We start from the raw sequence: 20,237 nt of genomic DNA on the forward strand, positions 1-20,237 counted from the left end.
ACCACGGGGACCCAATGGCTTTAGTCCTTGGGAGCCAGGAGCAGAGCGTGGCCAGCGTCTCCCGAGGGTGGAGCAGCCCTTGAGCAGCAGCCCTTTGGCCCGCCCTTCCTCTTGGGCAGGGCAGCCGACAATATGGCTTTAGGCGAGAGCACGCAGTGGGGCGGGGCGGGGGGGACCTCCAGACCCTGCCCGAGTCCTCCAGCCGGCGGCAGTCAGGAGAGCGGGACCCGGAGGCCCAAATGGCAGCTGGAGCTACGCAAAGGGGGCCCAGCAACGAGGGCTCCGGCTGGCCCTCCCTGCCGGGGTGAAGAAAAACAGCTGGAATCCCACCAGCCGGTCTCCCGTCCCCAAATCCAGCCCCAGGGAATCGGGGCAAAAACAGCCACATGCTGGGAGGGGGGAGAGACGCATGGCCAAAAGGGGAATGCCCCTTAAATTGCTGGGAAAGTGCTGGGTGGGGCTGTGGCCCTGGAGGGCCACGGGTAAGACCCCCGCCCATTGCCTCCGCCATCACGACCCGAGTCCAAGCAGACCCTGCCAGTGTCACGGGGGGCTCACCCCAACCCCACAGAGGGAAGCCAAATTTGCTGAAGAAACAAATGAACCTCTCCTGCCCAACCCCTCAGCAGGCAAAGCGCTGGCGAAATGGGCCGCACAGGAGTGTGGCACAGGGCCTCCACCCTCCGGAGCCGGGCCCAACATGGCTCACTTCTTTCGCTCGTGCTGAGGTCAACGTGGGTGGGGGAGCCGCTGGTCGAGCTCTGGGGACCCCCAACCCCTTGGCAGAGCATCTCTGCTTTCTGGGCAGGTGGGGGGGGGAGAGGATCTGTAGCACCAAAACGCTGAGAGGAGCGAACAGGGAAGAACCCCGGGGGGCGAGAGGGGCTCACCAACCTTTAGCCACAAGGACAGGGGGGACGAGGAGGGGCCCAAAATGGAAATGGTTGGGGGGCACAAACCGGAAAGCCCCGCTTCCAGCCACTGCTCCGAGCGCCTTGGACCCCCCCCCCCATCAAAACCAAGGTCGAGGTGTTGCAAATAAGTCATTTTCTCCAGAAAGGTCTGGCGGCGTGAGGAACGGGGGATAACCAGACAGCGGGGGGGGGGGGGGGGCGGCAGCAAGGGCGCCCTTCATCTGGGGGGAGGCGGGGAGAGGACGGGGTGGGCCAGCGTGACGTTGAGGGAGTCGTTGTGCTGCACCAGGGAGGTGTGCTTGTAGTGGAGGACGAGGTCCTTGAGGGAGGCGTAGAGGTTGTAGGGCTCGGCGAAGCCGTAGCCGGTCACCGTCTTGTAGATCACGCAGTGTTTGGTGTCGCCGTCCACCCTGCAAGGAAGAGGAGGGAGGAGGAAAGGTCACCGTGGGGGTCACCTGCTGGGGTGGAGGACTGAGGGAAGGCCCCGCTCATCTCTCGCCCCAACCCTTCGGCCAAGGAGCTCAGGGGAGCGGACATGGATGGGGGTGGGGGGATCCCATTCCTCCCCCCAACAACAATCTTGTGAGGGAGATGAGGCAAAATGGGGGACCCCGGCAGAGGTCCCAGCCCAGGCCTCCCCAGCTCAGCACTGTGACTGCTACACCCCTCTGCCTCTCTCTGACTCCCCCACCAATAAGCAAGACAGTAAAAGGCCACAGATCAAGATGGAAATTTTGGAGGGGGGCGGGGGGAGAAGGGCTGGCAGAGAGTGCCGGGTTCTGGGAACCACAATTTGAGAAGGATGTAGACAGGCTGGAACGTGTCTAGAGGAGGGCAACCGAGATGGGGAGGGGGTCTGGAGACCAAGTCCTATGAGGAAAGGCTGAAGGAGCTGGGTACGTTTAGCCTAGAGAGGAGAAGACTGAGAGGGGATAGGATAACCATCTTCAAGTACTTGAAGGGCTGTCATATGGAGGAGGGGGCCGAGTTGATTTCTGTTGCCCCAGAAGGTCAGACCAGAACCAACAGATTGAAATTAAATCAAAAGAGTTTCTGTCTAGACATTAGGAAGAATTTTCTAACAGAGCGGTTCCTCATTGGAACAGGCTTCCTCGGGAGGTGGAGAGCTCTCCTTCCCTGGAGGTTTTTCAGCAGAGGCTAGATGGCCACCTGTCAGCAATGCTGATTCTGTGACCTTGGGCAGATCATGGAGAGGGAGAGGCACCTTGGCCATCTTCTGGGCATGGAGTAGGGGGTCACTGGGTGTGTGTGGGGGGAAAGGTAGTTGTGGGTTTCCTGCATTGTGCAGGGGGTTGGACCTGGTGGTCCTTTCCAACTCTATGATTCTATGGGCCACTCACACGACAGAGCAGGCATAACAGCCGCGCTGGCTGCTCTCCCGGATAAGGAAGGTCCCGTTCCGCTTGCCGACCAGCATCTCCTCAGCCTGGGTGCGGTTGATCTTCCCTACGTACCATGTCAGCTGCTCATGATGCGGCAGCTCCTCCTCGTCCTCCATCATGAAGTACTGGCTGCAAAGCAGGATGCCGGGGGGGGGGGGGAGACAGTGAGCAGCGCAGGAGGGAAGGCAGCGAGGGGGGGGGGCTGGGACAGTCCCAGAAAGCCCCCGAGGGTCAGCCGGTGCCAGCCGCCTCCCCCCCCATGAGAACAAGGCCCAGATTCTACCCCTGCACCAGCTGGTCCTGCCACACTTGGTGTAGTGGTTAAGAGCGGTGGTTTGGACTGGTGGACTCTGATCTGGAGAGCCGGGTTCAATTCCCCACTCCTCCACATGAGCAGCGGAGGCTAATCTGGAGAACTGGGTTTGATTCCCCACTCCTATACACATGAAGCCAGCTGGGTGACCTTGGGCTAGTCACAACTCTCTCAGCCCCACCTACCTCACAGGGTGTCTGTTGTAGGGAGGGGAAGGTGGTTGTGAGCTGCTCTGAATCTCCCTTAAGTGGCAGAGAAAGTCGGCATATAAAAGCCAACTCTTCTTTTTCACACACCCAGGGGCCGGCGTGGCCAGGCTGGCTTCCGTGCCACCCCTCACCCCCTTCCAGGCGCTGGGATTCTCAGACGCTGCGGGCACCGGACTCGCTCGTTGCTCATGTCTGCGGTGCCTCTTCCAAAACACACTCAACGCACCCTTCTCCAGGATCTCAGGCAGAGACAACTTTCCCCAACCTCCCAGCCTGAATGCTAAGGCGCCTGCCCACCTGGGCACCCGGGGCCATTCTGCCGAGGGCACGGAGACGCTTCAGACCGCTGGTCCCTCGAGCCTGGTGTAGTGTGGGAGCGGCAGATGGCACGGGCCTCCTGCACGCCAAGCAGGCGCCCCCACCCCTGAGCTACTGCCTCCTGTCAAGGTGTGTGTGTGTGTGTGTGGGTACATTCCGGGGCAACTCACTCCTCTGCCTCGTTCCGGATTCCCAGCCACTCGTTGATCTTCTTCTGGCGGGTCCCCTTCTGGGTCAGCCACCTAAGGAGCACAAAGCCAAAACGGTTGGGACACTTCGGGGGGGGGGGGGATGGCCAGAAGCCGCCTCAGAGCCACCCCCCCGCCTCTTCCATACTGCAGATCCGAGGGACTAACGCCCGGTCTGGGTGAAGGAAAAGGAGGAGGGGGAGGTCATAAGAACATCAGAAAGGCCCTGCTGGATCAGACCAAGGCCCATCAAGTCCAGCAGTCTGTCCACACAGGGGTCAACCAGGTGCCTCTAGGAAGCCCACAAGCAAGACGGCTGCAGCATGCATTTATCCTGCCTGTGTTCCTCAGCACCTAATATAGTAGGCATGCTCCTCTGATCCTGGAGAGAACAGGCATGCATCATGACTAGTATCCATTTTGTCTAGTAGCCATGGGTAGCCCTCTCCTCCATAAGAACATAAGGAAAGCCCTGCTGGATCAGACCAAGGCCCATCAAGTCCAGCAGTCTGTCCACACAGGGGCCAACCAGGTGCCTCTAGGAAGCCCACAAGCAAGACGGCTGCAGCAGCACCATCCTGCCTGTGTTCCACCTCACCTAATATAATGGGCATGCTCCTCTGGGACTGGAGAGAACAGGTATGCAGCATGACTAGTATCCATTTTTACTAACAGCCATGAATATCCCTCTCCTCCATGAACATGTCCGCTCCCTTCTTAAAGCCTTCCAAGTTGGTAGCCGTCACCACACCCTGGGGCAGGGAGTTCTGCCATTTAACTATGCGTTGCGAGAAAAAATACTTCGTTTTATCAGTTTTCAAGGGGATGCTGGCAGAACCCACAGGCCAAGGAACCAGTGGACTCTGAGGCGCAGGCCTCTGTCAACCCTGCATCACCTCTCATTCTGATGGGAGTCTGAACTTGTTTGTGCTTGGAGCTCATGTTGGATCATACCTTCTTAGCGTGGCGGTATATTCCACAGCCACCTGGAGCATTTTTACGGAAGGCATTATTTTTTTCCAATAAATAAAATATTTTCCAAACTTGATAAGAGAAAGGGAACAGGCAATCTTAAATGGGCAAATCTGCCTTGTTAAAAAGTAGCGGGTCTAAGAGGAATTTTTAAAAAAGGATTCAGGCAGAAAACCAGTAATCACATCTTTTACCATTTCTACACAGTATTTGTGCTGTGTAAATCGATGCAGCTGGTAAAACGGAGGAGAGGAGAGCGACGTCAGCCTCTTTGGATCCTCTTTGGCAAGAAAGGGGGGTATAAATGAAGTAAATAAGCACCCAAACAAACGCCTCCTCCGCAAAGCTCCCGGTGCCTCTGGCTTCCGCTCCAGAAGAAGGCAGGCGTGGCTACAAATCTGTGGCATGGCCACAGGGGGTGGGGGCTTGCTTTGCAGGGCCCACTGGCGCAAAGGGCGCCCCACTGGGTGTCTGTGTGTGTGGGGGGGAGGTCGTAGTGAATTTCCTGCATTGTGCAGGGGGCTGGACTAGATGACCCTGGTGGCCCCTTGCAACTCTATGATGATTCTGTGACTTACACCAGGTACTGGTCCCGGAGTTTGCGCAGCTGCAGCAGGTCGGGCTTGAGGCTGTTCATGCGCTTGTCAATCTCGCGGTTCTCGGCGGCCTGCTGCTTGAGGTCCTGCTGTAGCTTCATCTTGCTGTCATGGATCTCGGAGATGCGGGACTTCAGCTTCTCAGAGTTCATCAGGATTCTGGCAAGATTCGGGGAGAGAGGTGGGGCTGTCGTCACCGGAGACAACGAGTCTGGTCCCCCGGGGGGGGGCTTATGCCTCCTCGCCCTCTGCCCCCACCTCCGCCCTCCTGCCCCCCCCCAGTCCTCACCGCTGCAGCTCCTTCTCGTTGCCCTCCCTCCGGAAGCGCTCGATGTACTCCCGGCTGCACTTCTCCTGCGTCTGGCACTGCTCCTCGAAGATCTTGATGGTTTCGTTGAAGGCCTCGATGGCCGTCCTCTTCATCTGCAGCTCCTGGGGGGCAGAGGTCTGGGTCAGCCCGTGAGAAACAGCCGTGCCTCAACTGTCCAGTCCATCCCTTGTCAACTCACAAAGCACGATGGGCCGTGCCCCCTTGCATCTCTGGGCCGGAGGGACGCACGTGGGCTCCAGGGATTGGATCGTTTGTACGAGCAGCTCCTCCTGGATTAGGGCCCTCTCACCCCAGGGGACAACCAGATGCCCCCGAAGGCCCGCTAGCCGGGGAACGGAAGCCAAATCCAAAACCGGAGCCTTTGTTCGGCCTTCAGACCAGAAGGATCTGGCTGGCCCTCCCAGCTCTCGATGGGACCACGAACATATCCTCGCTCCCTTAGGAGAAAGCCCTCTCAGCTGGCGGCCATCATTACGACCCTGTTGCGGTGAGTTCCACAAGCCGAGTGCAGCACACCAAGTGAAGCCGCACTCCCTTTTGTCCGCCCACCAGCTTCATGCAGTGACTCCCATCTGGGGAGAGGGAGAACCCGTTCAGCACTCCCCCGGTCCTCACGTGAACACATGAAGCTGCCCCTTATACTGAATCAGACCCTCCTCGATCCATCAAGGTCAGTATTGTCTACTCAGACCGGCAGCGGCTCTCCAGGGTCTCAGGCAGAAAAGGGTCTTTCACATCACCTCCCAAGCCTAGTCCCTTTAACTGGAGATGCCACTGAGGATGGAACCTGGGGCCTCCTCCATGCCAAGCAGATGCTCTGCCACTGAGCCACGGCCCCTCCTCCTCCTCCTGTGCCCCAGCGGCAGAGCACAAATGCCTGCACGCAGAGCCTGGTACCTGCGAGGTGCGCGTGTATTCCTCGTAGAGAAGGTCGTACTCGCGGCTCTTGTCCTGGTACTGCTGGTGGTAGGCCCTCAGTTGCTCCCCCACCGCTTCCACGCTGTCTTCCTTCACCACCTGGTCCTGAACAAGAGGAGGCAGCGGCAGGGTCAGCCAGGGAACCTTTGGCATAGGACACCAGCCCCACTTCAAAGGTAGACTGCTCCAGTCCCCAGAGGTTGGAACACATGAAAGCTGCCTGATATTGAATCAGACCCTTGGTCCATCAAAGAGTTTCCATCTAGACATTAGGAAGAATTTCTTAACAGTCAGAGTGGTTCCTCAGTGGGACAGAGGCTTTCTCGGGGAAGGTGGGGGTGAGCTCTCCTTCCCTGGCGGTTTTTCATCGGAGGCTGGATGGCCATCTGTCAGCAGTGCTGATTCTATGACCTCAGGCAGATGATGAGAGGGGAGGGCATCTTGGCCATCTTCTGGGCAGGGAGTAGGGGGTCACTGTGGGCGTGGGGAGGGGGAGGTAGTTTGGAATTTCCTGCATTGTGCAGGGGGTTGGACTAGATGACCCTGTTGGATTTAATGCTGGGGCCTAGTTTGATTGGCAGGGGGCTCTGTGCTCCTGTGGAGTTGGCCCCTCCCTTCTGGCGGCAGTTTCAGTTAATATAAGAAAAGTAGTACAAACCTCTTAAGGAGAAAAGGTTGTTTATTTACAGAACCTTATAATCTTTTATTAAATACAGTTTTCTTTTATTCTAAATACATGTGCTGTTGATATTCCTCCACATAGCTTTTGGCTGTGGGGCTGAGAGAGCTGTGACTAGCCCAAGGTCACCCAGCTGGCTTCATGCGGAGGAGTGGGGAAACAAATCCAGTTCGCCAGATTAGCCTCTATCGCTCATGTGGAGGAGGAGTGGGGGAATCAAACCCGGTTCCCCAGATCAGAGTCCACCGCTCCCAGCCACCACCCCACACTGGCTCTCCAGCCCTTGGGAGTCAGCCAGCTGGGGCTAAGAGCCCTGCAGGGCTCTCTCAGCCGCTGTAACAGCCGGCTTGTGACCGGCCCGCAGCGCCGAGGTGCGTGGCTCACCTGCTGGTACTTGGAGATGGGGTAGAGCAGCCGGGTGTCCAGCTTGGCATTGTACTGGGCCAGGGACTCGTGCCGGTAATGGTTGATGAGCTCCACCACGGAGCTGAAGGTCAGCGGCTCCGAGAAGCCGTACTTGCCCTCCCGGTGGAAGATCTTGATGAGCTTGTTGTTGCCCCCTTTCCTGGGAGAGGGGAGATGGAAAGGAGCATCAGGCGGGGCCTCTGGGACCGGCGCAGCCGTTCTGCAAGGTCCTCAGGGGAAGGGCAGGATGGAGATGGGAGGGGAGTGTTTGTGTGTGTGTGTGGGGGGGACAATCCATATGGCAAACTCAGCAGAAACCGGAGAACAACAGGCCCCGTCAGGGTTGCTGCAGGGTTAGAAATGCCGGCACCTTTCCTCACTGGGTGCGCCACTGCAACCCCTTCCCCACCAATGCTCACTGCCCTTGGGCACAGCTAGCGGGGGCGGGCATCGACTTGTATTTTAGGGCAGATCAAGTGACTCACCGGAGGAGGGAGAAGGTTGCTCTGCCAAGCCCCTCCCCCTGCCCGAAACATTACAAGCGTGGCCTAAAAAAGGCCGTTTGTCAAGCCCTGGGGGGGCCAAGAGGGCCGGGGGCCACCTTCTGAGTGCCCCCTCCCCACCCCCTTGCACCAACACCCCCCCCCCGGCTTCCCTCACCGCAGGGTCAGCGTGTATTCCCCTTGGATCTTGCTGGACGCGTCCCGGACAAGGAAGGTGCCGTCGGGGGTGTCCCGGAGCTTCTCGTTCACTTCCTCCCTGGAAGAAGACGGATGCTGGCTCACTCACTGCTGGGAAGGCGGCTAGCCGCTGCTGCAGCTGGCTCCCAAGGGCCCAAGCGCCAACCCTGCCGGCGGGCTCTTCTCTCCCAAGCCTACCCTCACCCCCCAGGGCCATCTCGAGGAAAGAGGGCAGAGGAAAGGCATCCCTCTGGCTGCCCAACCGGGCCGCGGCAGAGACGACGTATGAGGAGCAGGCGCCAACGGCTCCCCTGCCTCAGCCGGGCAAGTTCCCGGGTGCCTGAGAGTGTGTGTGTGGGGGGGTTTCCCCATCCCAAGGACTCCACTGGCCTGGATGCTGGGGAGAGTGTGTGTGGGGGGAGTCCCACTCCACTGCCCCCCCCAGCTCTCGAAGCACAGCTGCAATCCACGCTACCTGGAGATGTCGCCCCAGTACCACTCGGCATCTTGAAGAGCCACACCATTCCCGTTGGTCAGGGCCGCCGCCGCCGCAGGCTTTGGCTTGGGGGGCTTGGGGGGCAGAGCTGGAAGACAGCAAAGGGGGCCAGGGCAGTCTGCGGTCTCCCGGCTCCCTCATTCAATAGCCCCCCTCTTCAGGAGGGCCACAACCCCCCCATAACCTTGAAGCAGGAGCCGCTAATGGCACGGATCGGTGACCCATCCCCCGGGTGGGGGAGGGACAAGAGGGGGCCCAGGAGCTGGTCGCTGGGCCCGCCCTTCTGCCTGCCCCTATATATCCCTGCCTGCTCAGCCCCTTTACCCCCCCACCCTTGCCTTGACCCCTTACCTGGAGGGGGCTTCTCCAGCCCGGGCTCCACGGTCCGCAAAAGAGTTTCCAGGAAGAGCACAGAGAAGTCCGGGCTGGTCTCGGTGCTACGGGGGGTGGGGGGGGGGGAAGAGGAAGCAACATGAACATCCACAAGCTGCCCTGGAGGGGAAAGCCCCACAGACGCTGGGTGGAGGGCCTAGAGAGGCCGACCAAATGCCCCGGGGGCTGGATAATTAAGCCCCAAGGAAGCCTCCCCATCCAAAGAGGGAGACCTGGTGTGTGTGGGGGGTGAGAATCTTGCAGCAAACGTCTTTGAACAGTCCATTCCCCATGCCCCCTCCCCTTCTCTCTCGCTCTGTGCAGAAATGCACTGATGCCCACCGGCGATGCTGTGGCCGTGGAATTCCACCGGCTGTGCCAAGACGGGCCTGTTGCCCGGTGCCCCACCGCAAAGCAAGAAAACCCCAATGGTGTGATAACACGCCCGTGTAGCAGGCCCTGTATATGTGTGTGGGGGGGGGGGCTGACTCCCACACAGAGTTTTGAGATGGGAGCAACTAGAACACCTGCTCCGGGGACCCCGGCAGGACCCCAGGGTCATGCAGCCGGACGTCCCGGTGTCGGGACCCGGTGGGGGAGGCAGTTCCTACACTCGTGTCCAGGAGGGAGGCCTCCCCAAGCAAGATCCACCAACCCCCAGCCTCTGCTGCTGAGAGGGAGTGCAGCCCCCCCCCGGCACAGTGGCACCCCCCCCTCCAGCAGCGCTGGCGTGGCTGGCCCAGAGAAGCCTCCTTCCCTGGCGGTTTTTAAGCAGAGGCTGGATGGCCATCTGTCAGCAATGCTGATTCTATGATATTAGGCAGATCACAAGAGAGGGGGCATCTTGGCCATCTTCTGGGCATGGAGTAGGGGTCACTGGGGGTGTGGGGGGGAGGTAGTTGGGAATTTCCTGCATTGTGCAGGGGGTTGGACTAGATGACCCCGGTGATCCCTTCCAACTCTATGATTCTAAGCGGCCGCAGGAGATCATTCCCGAGGGGGGGTCAAGGAGGCTGGGGTGGAGCCCCCACCTGGCTGCTGCAGGCCGCCGGAGGAGCAGGGGTCCGAAGATCTCGGCCAGGAGCCGGGGCCGCAGCCCATTGCTCTCTGCCTGTTCGCCCGCTTTGGCCAAGTGACGCAGGAGGAACTGGAGGGTGAGGAGGTGGGGCAGCGGCAGGCCGGGGGCTTCCAGCACCGACAGGAGCTGCGTCCGGCAGAGTTCAGGCTGGCTGGCGTCTGCAGAGGGAACCACAGAGGGAGGGGGCCTGCTTTCAGAAGAAGAACTAATGCCGCTCCCCCCACCCCAGCGCATCTCCCTTCATGCCGCGCAAAGCCACCTTCGACTGAATCAGAAGGGCCGGGCCCTTCTGCGTTCCAAGGGGATGCTCCGCCCCCTGAGCCATGTCCCCGCCCCTCCACCCGCCTCCCCAAGGATTCCGCCCCCCTCACGTGCCCCCCCCTCACCCTGCAGCACTCGCAGGATGTCGCCGTGGACTCTGTCGGGCACCACCGGGGTGGGCAGCTCTTGCAGGTAGCCCTTCAGGGCTTCACCGAGGGACACCACGTCCCAGGACTCCCAGTCGCCAGCCCCCGCCCAGTCTGGAGGGACAGAAACAGGGGGGTGGGGGTGGGAGAGAGACCCTGCAGACTAAGCCAGGAAGGAGCCAACTCCGGCCTCTCAGCCCGAGGCCCCCCCAAGGTCAGCTGACATTCCAGGTCGGGGGGGGGGGGGGAAGTCTGCACTTGCCGGTTCCAACCTCACATGGGCCATAAACTCATGGGGGGGGGTGTCCAAGGAGCCAGCCCCCCCTCACTTGCTAGGCTGTTGTCAGGATCATTGTATGTGAGTCCCTCTGAGCGTGATGGTGGTGGTGGGGGGACAGGGCACCCAGCCTGGCCAACCCACCCATAACTAGAGCAACAGCAGGGTGTGATGGTTAAGAGTGTCAGATTAGGATCTGGGAGGTTCAAATCCTCGCTCTGCCATGGAAGCCACACCCACTGAACGTCACTTCCCTCAAAGGATAAAATGGAGAGGAGAACCTGGGGCCTTCTGCATGCCAAGCAGATGCTCGAACACTGAGCCACGGCCCTTCCCCAGAACACATGAAGCTGCCTTATACTGAATCAGACCCCCCTCGGTCCATCAAAGTCAGTCTTGTCTACTCAGACCGGCAGCGGCTCTCCAGGGTCTCAGGCAGAGGAAGGTCTTTCACATCCCCTACTTGCCCAGTCCCTTTAACTGGAGATGCTGCCGGGAATTGAACCTGGGACCTTCTGCAGGCCAAGCTGAGGCTGTACCAATGAGCCACAGCCCCTTCCTATCTGCCTTATACTGAATCAGACCCCCCTCGGTCCATCAAAGTCAGCATTGTCTGCTCGGACCAGCAGCGGCTCTCTAGGGTTTCAGGCAGAAAAGGGTCTTCCACATCACCTGCTTGCCTGGTCCCTTTAACTGGAGATGCCACTGGGGATTGAACCCTGGGACCTTCTGCATGCCGAGCAGATGCTCTGCCACTGAGCTACGGACACTCTCCAAGGCAGCGCTCCTTCAGAGTGTAGGTTGCCGGGGTCATGCCTCAGAGCTGGGGGTGAGGCAGGATCCCTTCCTTCAGCTCTGCTCTGCCCCGGCCTCCTGCCTTGCCCAGAATCGCCTACCCTGGCTGGGAGTGGCGGTCTGAGGCCCCCCGGTCAAGAACGCTCTTTTTCCTGACACCTCCACTACTTGAGATCCTTGGACACGTCAGGGGGAGCTCCGGCACTGGTGAAAATTTTAAATGCGCACTCACCCCACACCACCAGGCCCCCCTCCCTCCCCCAGCTACCCTCTCACTCCCAAGCTGGGGCAGCTGAAACCGTCAGGAGCGCCACCCCCCTCCTCCCCACGGCATCGGGGCCTCTGAGCGGCTCCGGCTTGCCCGCTCCCAGCTGGACTGGCCCTTACCCGTCCTCAGGGCTGGCCTCAGTTCGGAGCTGGGCGACCGGTACAGCATCTTGCTCTCGAGCCCTGCGGGAAGCAACACAGCACACTGACGCGGTCCCACCGGGAAGGGGGGGCTTCTCCCAGGGGCCTCCTGATGCTCACCTCCTACCCCTGTGGATCTCGACACTCTGCACGTCACAATGGTGTGCCGCCCCTGGGACCAGAACTGCCCCCCCCCCGGCTGACTGGCCCCACTGTGCGTGAGACACCCTGACACTCATGCGGGGGGATCCACTTTAATAGCCCATTCTGGACACGCATCGTCAAGGTGACTGGGGCGCTCCCCTCCCCTCCCCTCCCCCTTTGAACCTCCCCCCTCCAGCTTCTTGCCCGGAAAAACCAGGAAAGCCCTTCGGGACCGCTTGGCCCCGGGCCGTTCCTCCCCACTGCAGGGTCACCTGGAGGCTTCTGCCAAGCTCTGCAGCAGCTCCTCAATCCTCCACCCCTCTCATGCCCCTCATGCCCAGCCAGGCACAGATGAAGCCCCCTCCTCTCCAGGGTCCCTCAAGGACAGCATTTACCCCTCTGACCGGCAGCCGCTCTCAGGCAGAGAAAAGTCCTTCCTGGTACCAGAGACTCTCCTACCTGGCAGCGCCAGTGGCGGCTGCGTGTGCACCCAGGCGGGTGCCCTGCCACGGAGCCAGAACCAGCGTCTGGGGGGGGGGCCCCGCCATGTGAAGGTCCTGAGGGCGGAGTCAGGCCCTCGGCCCCCGAAGCAGGGTCTTCTGCACCCAAACCCCTCCCACGAAAGGGTGGCCAGCAGACCCCCCGTCCCCCATTCCATCCCCTCCTCACCCTTCTTTTCAATGGCGTCCACCAGCCGGCACAGGAGAGGCGGAGCAACCTCAGGGGGAATGAACTGCTCCGACAGCTCCGGAAGGATCGACCCTAGAAGGGGAGGGGGGTGGAAGAGGAAAGAGGGGAGCCGAGTCAGCAAAGGGGAGGGGGCTGCAGTGGGAGGGGAGACCCTTTGCCCCAGTCCCTCCCCCTCCCCCCCCCCCCGGCAACCCTGCCACCAAGGGGCTCCTCTGAGGACAACGCCCTCCTGCCCCAAGTCATCGATCCAGCCAGCCGTGGAAGCGACCGGGCTTCATGCTCCGGGAACCCCAAAATGGGCACGAGGGGGCATTTCCAGGACGCCAGGTCGGGTGTTGGAGCAAGCCCCCCGGCACATGCGCATCCCCTCCGAACCCTCTGGCAGCGCTTACCCTGCTCCGGGGCCTCCTGCACGTGGGAGGCCCCGGCCCCCCCAGGGGTGGCCGGGAGGGGCCGGGCCACCCTGGGCCGGTGGGAGGGCAGGGAGATCTTGACGGGGCCGACGTACTCCACGTAAGTGCCCGGGAAGTCCCCCTTCTGCTTGGTGCGCTCGTTGATGCCCAGGATCCAGCCGAGCTGGTTGGGGGTCTGCTCGTCGCCATCCTTGAAGCCCAGGCCGTGCAGCAGGGCCCCCCGGCTCACCACCAAGGTGTCCCCCGGCAGCAGGTCGATGTCCTCTTCCCGCTCCTTGCGATACGGGTAGAGGGCTCGGTACTGGAAGCCCTCGGCACTCCCCATGGCCCCCCCGAGGCCGCGCGGGCCCGGCGGCGAGGGAGGAGGGCTGCCGCAAGGGAGGGCGCGGAGACGTCCCCCGGGAGAGGAGAGCCCCCCCGGCACCTAAGTGCACCCTCTTTCCCGTAGTTTGAAGCCACGGTTCAGCCAGACGATGGAGCAGAGGGAGAACGGGAGAAGCATAATCCAGCCCGGGCGGGAGGGCGGCCCAGGAGACGCGAAGCCGTGGATCGGATCGCTCGGGGGCTGGCGGGCGCTCTGGACCCTGGAAAGGGAGGGGAACACAGTCACTCAGGATCACAAGCCCCCCCCCACACTCCGCTTCTGTGCACACAGCGCCCCTCCCAGTGGGAGGCATGCACTTGCCCCCCTTCCAGTGAAGGATTCAAAAGAGCCCCAGGACCCTGGAAGGAGACATGGGGGGGCAGCAGGGAGACGCCGGGGGGGGGGGGCAGCAGGGAGCTCAGCAAAGCAGCTGCTCACACCTCAGGCCAGGTCTTCAACACGAGATGGGGTGGGGGGGAATGGAGAGCAGCCCCCCCCCTTGCGAAGAGTGGCCCTGATCCAGATGGGCCACTCCGAGAGGCTGGCTTCAGCCCCCTCTCCAAAAAGAATTAGGAGTTGAGCTAATATTATACAGCTGGTTATTATAATTTATCATAGAGCACACACGCGTTAGAAACACTAGGGCCCAAAACATATAGGCTTTGAATTAAAATTACTAAGTATCCAACAGTGTTGGAGATCTGCAATAAATGCAAACGGCCAACGTGAAACCAGATGCGTTTCGGCTTTTGGCCTTCCTCAGCGGTCATATATTCATTCGTTCCTATTTTCACAAACCCATCCAAAAGAACATAAAAGGTATGCTGAAAAGGGACCCCCCTCCTATGTCGCGGGGCCCCCGTTGTCCACTGTAGCGAAAGATGTTATTTTCACCATTTAAAATTGGCAAAAAACCACAAAAGGCTCTTACAGGATTCTTACAATGTCCCGCGGATGTGTGTAAAGAATCAAACAGTGATACAACTTCTTGGTATACGTGGACTGCGGAGGAAGGCCGGCTGGGCCGAAACGCGTCTGGCTTCGTGTTGGCCGTTTGCTTTTTTTTTACAGATCTCCAACACTGTTGGCTATTTAGTAATTTTAATTCGAAGCCTATATGTTTTGTTTTTAACGCAGCAGGAGGGGAGGGACACCACAGCGGGGCCGTGCCCCCCCCCCAGTGCCCCATGGCCCATCAGGGCCCCTCCCCTGCCTGGCTCTCTCTCTCTCTCTCTCTCTCCTGCAAGAGCAACCCCCTACCAGGGCAGGTGCCCGTGGCACAGGAGCAGGGCGGGCGCCACCTCGCTCCAAGCCCAGCCATTTTGGAATCTCATCCGGAGGTTTCTTCTCCAGATAACCTGGCACGGTCTCCACGCCAGCCGCGGCCAAGGTGGGAGTGCCCAGGCCCACACTGAGGACTAGGGCCTTGCTGCCCCTGGGGGCAGGGCCCTCACCAGCCCAAGGCATGGCCCTGGGGGGGGGGAGAGAGAGAGAGAGAGAGAGAGACAGGAGGAGCTGGCTGCCCCCCCTGCCGGGCACCAGGGGCTGGCAAAAGGGGGGGCTGAAAGGGACGACGGGGGGAGAGGGGGGGCAATCCTGCTGGTTTGTGGAGGGCATCGGATTAGGGTTGCTAGGTCCCTCTTGGGGGCTGAACCTGGGGAGGGTGGGGTTTGGGGAGGGGCTTCAATGCCATAGAGTCCAATGGCCCAAGCGGCCATTTTCTCCAGGGGAATCGATCTCTATCGGCTGGGGATCAGTTGCAATAGCAGGAGAGCTCCAGGTAGTAACTGGAGGTTGGCAACCCTACACCGGTGGGAGGTTTGGGGGGGCGGAGCCTGAGGAGGGCGGGGTTTGGGGAGGGGCTTCAATGGGGTACAGAGTCCAGTGGCCAAAGGGGCCATTTTCTCCGGGGGAATCGATCTCTATCGGCTGGGGATCAGTTGGAATAGCAGGAGATCTCCAGCTACTACCTGGAGGTTGGCATCCCTCTCGCCCCAGCCCAGCTGGCAGGGAGGGAGGCAGGGCCAAGAGGCTGCGGCTGCTGCCCGGGAGGGAAGGGGAGGGGAGGGGTCCCCGGCGACCCCCGCCCCAGAGCTGCAAGAAAGCCACAGAGTCCCCAACCCCCCCCCCAACCCCCGGATTTGCTGCAACCAACCCAAAGGGGAGAGTCGGGGGGGGGGGCTTCAAGCGCTGCCCCAGTGCGGGCCCGGAGGCCGAAGGGCACAGGCCACGGGGAGGGGGGCGCGCAGGAACCGACACCCCCCCCCGCCAAATAACTGCAATTCACCTATTAACCCCCCCCCCCGGTTAGGGTCGTTAGCTGGGCAAGGGTCAAGGTAACAGCCGTGCACAAAGAGCCCCCCCCCCGGTTGCATATACGGCGGGGAAGCTGCCAGGATGAAGATGGTGAGGAATCTCCCCCCCCCCACCCCCAATAGGACCGAAACAGCCCCAGCCGCCCCCCTCCCTCCCTCCATGGGAGCTCAAGGGGGGGGGCGGGCGGGGGGCGCCGGCAGGGGACGAGCCCCCTCCGCGGCCTCGCCAGCCCAAACCGACGGTTGCAAAAAGCACAGGGAGGGTCCCTTTCTCCGCCGCCGCCCCCCCCCCTGCTAAAAAATAGCCCCCTCGGAATGCCCCGGTCCCCCCCCCCCCGGCGAGGCGGCGGCATTGGCAAGGCGGTGCAAGGAGGCGCACCGAGGCTTGCACGAGCATCCTCTCCCCCACCCCCCCCCCCCACCCCGACCCCCCGCTTACCCGTCCTCGTCTCCTCGGCCCCCTCCTCCTCCTCCTCCTCCTTGGAACGCGGCTGCAGCCCGGGAGGAGGCGGAAAGGGCCGAGCGCGGCGGGGGCCGGAGCGGGTGGCCGGAAACGCCCGAAGGGCCGCCACGGAAACAGCCGAGCGCGCCCGAGGAGGGACGCCGAGGCCGAGGCGGAGGCGGGGAAGGGAGGCGCGGCGGTCCGCCAAACCGAGCGCGCGAGCGGGGGGGGGGGTTTCCCGAAGATCTCCGGTTCCCTTGGAGACCCCGGAGGAGGAGGAGGGGGGACGGGGTTTCCAGCCTTGGCGGCAGCAACATCTGTCCTCTTCTGCCTCGGGAGGGACGGAGGGAGATAAATATTCCCTGCTTTTGAATTAAAAAAAAAACATCTTTGCAGAGGCTTCCAGGCGCAGGGAAATAAAACGATCCCGGGTTCCTACGCACACACACCGGTGTATTATATGGACTGGGAACGAGAATGGTTCACGACAACCTTGCAATGCAGACCAATAGAAGGTGTCCCCCGTTTTGCAGCGGGCGGAGTCTCAGAAGGCGCGAGCCTCAGTTTCCTGCTTTTGAATTAAAAAAAAAATCTTTGTAGAGGCTTCCAGGCGCAGGGAAATAAACGACCTAGGATTCCTCCGCCCCTCCGTATATTATATGGATTGGAAAAGAGAATGGTTCACGACAACCTTGCAATGCAGACCAATGTCAGTGCCCCCCCCCCATTTTGCAGCGAGCGGAGGCTCCGAAGGAGCGACCTTCCACGGTGGGTCTCTGGAGAAGCGAGCCCCGTTTTGCTCCAAGGGGCGACCTGCCCGGGAAACATGGCGAGGGTCGCAGACAGGGGTGGGGGCCCCGGCCGCCGCGGGAGGAGGCTGCGGCCGCAGGGCCTGCCCAGGGGCCACTCCGCCACGCCGCCCGGGGCCAGCGACTCGCGCGCGGCGCCCGCCGAAGCCCTTCCATCCCGGGCGCTTTGGCGCACCAGCCTCCGCCAAAGAAGCGCCCCAGTGGCCCCTTGCTACCCCCTCGGCAGGGGGCCCCCCTGCGTTGCAACCGACTCGCTTCCAGCGCCGCACGCGCAGCACCGGGGCCCCGGCCGGCCAGCGGGCGGCTTCTACGCGCCCCTCCGTCCCTCCCTGGCCGGGCGGCGCTGACGAAGCTGCAGCCGAGCAGCTCCGGACAGGCGCGGAAGTTTGCTATGCCCTCGCCGAAGGGACAGCGAAGCGACTGGACCGGAGGGCGATGGCCTGGAGCATCCACGCCCCCAATGTGTGAACCATGGGGTGCGCGGGAAGCGAAAGGACACCCATCTCATTTGCTTTCAGCTGTCTCTGGTCACTGCTTTGGGGAGGGGGGGATGGAAAAGTGAAGCAGACAGGGCATCGGCTGGGGGCCCCCCCCTCGTGAGAACCAGCACCAAGAGCGTCTCTGTGCCTGCGCAGACTGCCTTCGCCCCCTGCCCGGAGCGGAGCACCGCTGGTCTCCCCGATGGACGAGGATGGGGGGTGGGGTGGAGGGGGCAGGTCTGACCGTGGTGGGAAAGGGAAAGGTGTTGCAGCCCCGGGTCTTTACTGACCAGTAGGGTGGCCAGGTCCCTCTTCGCCACCGGCGGGAGGTTTTGGGGGCGGAGCCTGACGAGGGCAGGGAGGGGCTTCAATGCCATAGAGTCCAATGGCCAAAGCAGCCATTTTCTCCACGGGAACTGATCTCTCTCAACTTGAGATCAGTTGGAATAGCAGGAGATCTCCAGCCACCACCTGGAGGTTGGCAACCCTATACTGTTTGACCCGCGTCAGCATAGATAGACAATTCTTACATTCACATGTACAAAGAACAAGGCAGGGGAGGGGCTGACCTTAAGGGTCTCACATTTGCTCTACATGTTACTATTAACAAAATTTATCACTGTCCTTACCAGGGCCGCCAAGGCGGCCAGCAATTTAAAATATATAGGACAAAATTACATTTAAAAACCATTAAAATCAACCCCCCCTCCCAAACACACATCATTAAAACAATTTCAAGAGAGTTTTTTAAAAAAGAGTTAAAATACAGACAAAAGAGTTAAAATCAAACATAAAAACTTTGGTTAGGAAGGAGGGATCATTGAAGGAATGCCAAATGAAATAAAACAAGTCTTCTGTCTGCTTGGGGGGTGGGCAAGTTCAACCCACAGCAGCATCTCCAGGGAAAGAGGACCAGATTGTAGGTAGGGATGCCAACCTCCAGGTGGTGGCCTGGTGTGGAGGAAATGGCTGCTCTGGAAGGTGGACTCTATGGCATTATACCCCACTGAAGTCCCTGCCCTCCCCAGGCTCCACCCCCACCCAAATCTCCAGGTATTTCCCAACCCAGAGCTGGCAACCCGAGTGGTAGGTGATACCAAAGGCAAGATGGGTGGGGGATATAAACACACTCACAAGACAACCGCTTATGGGGGAAAGGGGGCATAAAACACCCACCGAGAGAAGACGACCAAATGATGACAGGGCCCAGCTCTATGGGTCGGTCCCCTGTACATAGGGTTGCCAGCTGGAGATCTGCTATTACAACTGATCTCCAGCCAATAAAGATGTCCACCTGGAGAAAATGGCTGCTTTGGCCATTGGACTCTATGGCATTGAAGTCCCCAAACCCCGCCCTCCTCAGGCTCCACCCAAAAAATCTCTTGCCAGTGGCGAAGAGGGACCCGTACAGCATCCTGACTGGTGGGGCAGATCCAAGAAATTCTTTATGCAACATATTGGAAATCTAGCGTGTGCCCAGACATCAGAGTGGATTAATAAATTGTTTGATTTTGCACCGAAGGCCAGACTAACACATTTGATAAGAATGAATTCAGTGGAAGAATTTAAGATAAAACGGCAACCTTTATATGATTATTACGCACGTGTTTGAAAATACTCTTTAGGGAAGAATTACTAAGATTGTTAAATTAGAAATTATTTAGAGAAATTTAAAGAATTGTTTAAATGCTTTAATTGCTTAGATCAACTGACGAAGTGATGAGATTATAAATTATTCAAAAGCTCAGATATTGACACATTTTGGATATATCTTGCTTTAATTTTTTATTTCTCTCTCTCCCCCCCCTTTCTTCTTTCTGTATCCTATTATATAAAAATAAAAACATATATATATATATATATATATATATATATATATATATATATATATATATATATATATATATATATATATATATATATAAACACACACACACATATATATATATATTAAAAAGACTAGACAACCGTAATACGCTCTACATGGGCCTCCCCTTGGAAGCAATCTTGGGGGCTCTAGTTGAGACAGAACGCTGCAACCCAGTTATTGTAGAGGGTAGGCGGATCACACATCGTGCACCCACTCCATTGACCGCCCGCCAGTTACTAGGCTCAGTTTAAAGTCCTGGCTACCATACAGAGGCCTCCGTCCCACCACAAGGGCTTCACTTCCTTTGCAGGTGCCACCCCGCAAGTGGGCAAAATCAGCACCCGTGCAGTCTCTCTTGCCACCCCCACTTTGTGGAATAGCCTGGGGAGGTCAGGAAGGCGCCCGCACTTCTGGCATGCCTCAAACTATTTAAAATGGAGTTGTCGGGATAACATTTCCACAAATGCAACAGGGATGTACTGTACGAGAATGGTTCAGAAAGATTCCTTGATAATGGGAGACAGTGCACAGTGAATACGATCTGTTGCTGTATTATATGAGAGCCAGCGTGGTGTAGTGGTTAAGAGCGGTGATTTGAAGCAGTGGACTCTGACCTGGAGAACCGGGTTTGATTCCCCACTCCTCCACATGAGCGGCGGAGGCTAATCTGGTGAACCAACTTGGTTTCCCTGCTCCTCCACACGAAGCCAGCTGGGTGACCTTGGGCTAGTCACAGCTCTCTTAGAGCTCTCTCAGCTCCACCGACCTCACAGGATGTCTGTTGTGGGGAGGGGAAGGGGATTGTAAGCCTGGTTTGCGTCTCCCTTAAGCGGTAGAGAAAGTCGGCATATAAAAACCAACTCCTTCTATCTCATTGTGTAACTTCTGCATCATTTAATATTCCATCTGTCAGCAATGCCGATTCTATGACCTTAGGCAGTTGATGAGAGGG

General features: G+C 59.4%; 1 protein-coding gene across 1 annotated transcript; it reads right to left on the reverse strand.

Moving 5' to 3' along the window:
- Window positions 1-1,125: 1,125 nt before the first annotated feature.
- On the reverse strand, window positions 1,126-13,331 carry PIK3R2 (phosphoinositide-3-kinase regulatory subunit 2). Its single transcript, XM_056867553.1, has 15 exons — window positions 12,986-13,331; window positions 12,573-12,665; window positions 11,739-11,801; window positions 10,259-10,393; window positions 9,826-10,030; window positions 8,774-8,859; window positions 8,402-8,510; window positions 7,907-8,005; window positions 7,226-7,406; window positions 6,142-6,267; window positions 5,203-5,345; window positions 4,896-5,072; window positions 3,328-3,399; window positions 2,276-2,446; window positions 1,126-1,324 (listed from the first exon to the last, which is right to left on the reverse strand). The coding sequence occupies exons 1-15, from the start codon at window positions 13,329-13,331 to the stop codon at window positions 1,132-1,134; spliced, it is 2,199 nt and encodes a 732-aa protein (XP_056723531.1). The 3' UTR covers window positions 1,126-1,131.
- Window positions 13,332-20,237: the final 6,906 nt, after the last annotated feature.

Source organism: Euleptes europaea, chromosome 2 (assembly GCF_029931775.1).
Source record: "Euleptes europaea isolate rEulEur1 chromosome 2, rEulEur1.hap1, whole genome shotgun sequence".
Classification (NCBI taxonomy): Eukaryota; Metazoa; Chordata; class Lepidosauria; order Squamata; family Sphaerodactylidae; genus Euleptes; species Euleptes europaea.

Excerpts from the sequence above, each read along its gene's own strand:
- PIK3R2 (XM_056867553.1), bottom strand. The coding sequence starts at position 13,331 with ATGGGGAGTGCCGAGGGCTTCCAGTACCGAGCCCTCTACCCGTATCGC. Across the intron at positions 11,802-12,572 it reads GGACGCCATTGAAAAGAAGG|GGCTCGAGAGCAAGATGCTG; the intron begins GTGAGGAGGGGA and ends TGCTTCCCGCAG. Across the intron at positions 8,511-8,773 it reads GCTGGAGAAGCCCCCTCCAG|CTCTGCCCCCCAAGCCCCCC; the intron begins GTAAGGGGTCAA and ends GCTGTCTTCCAG.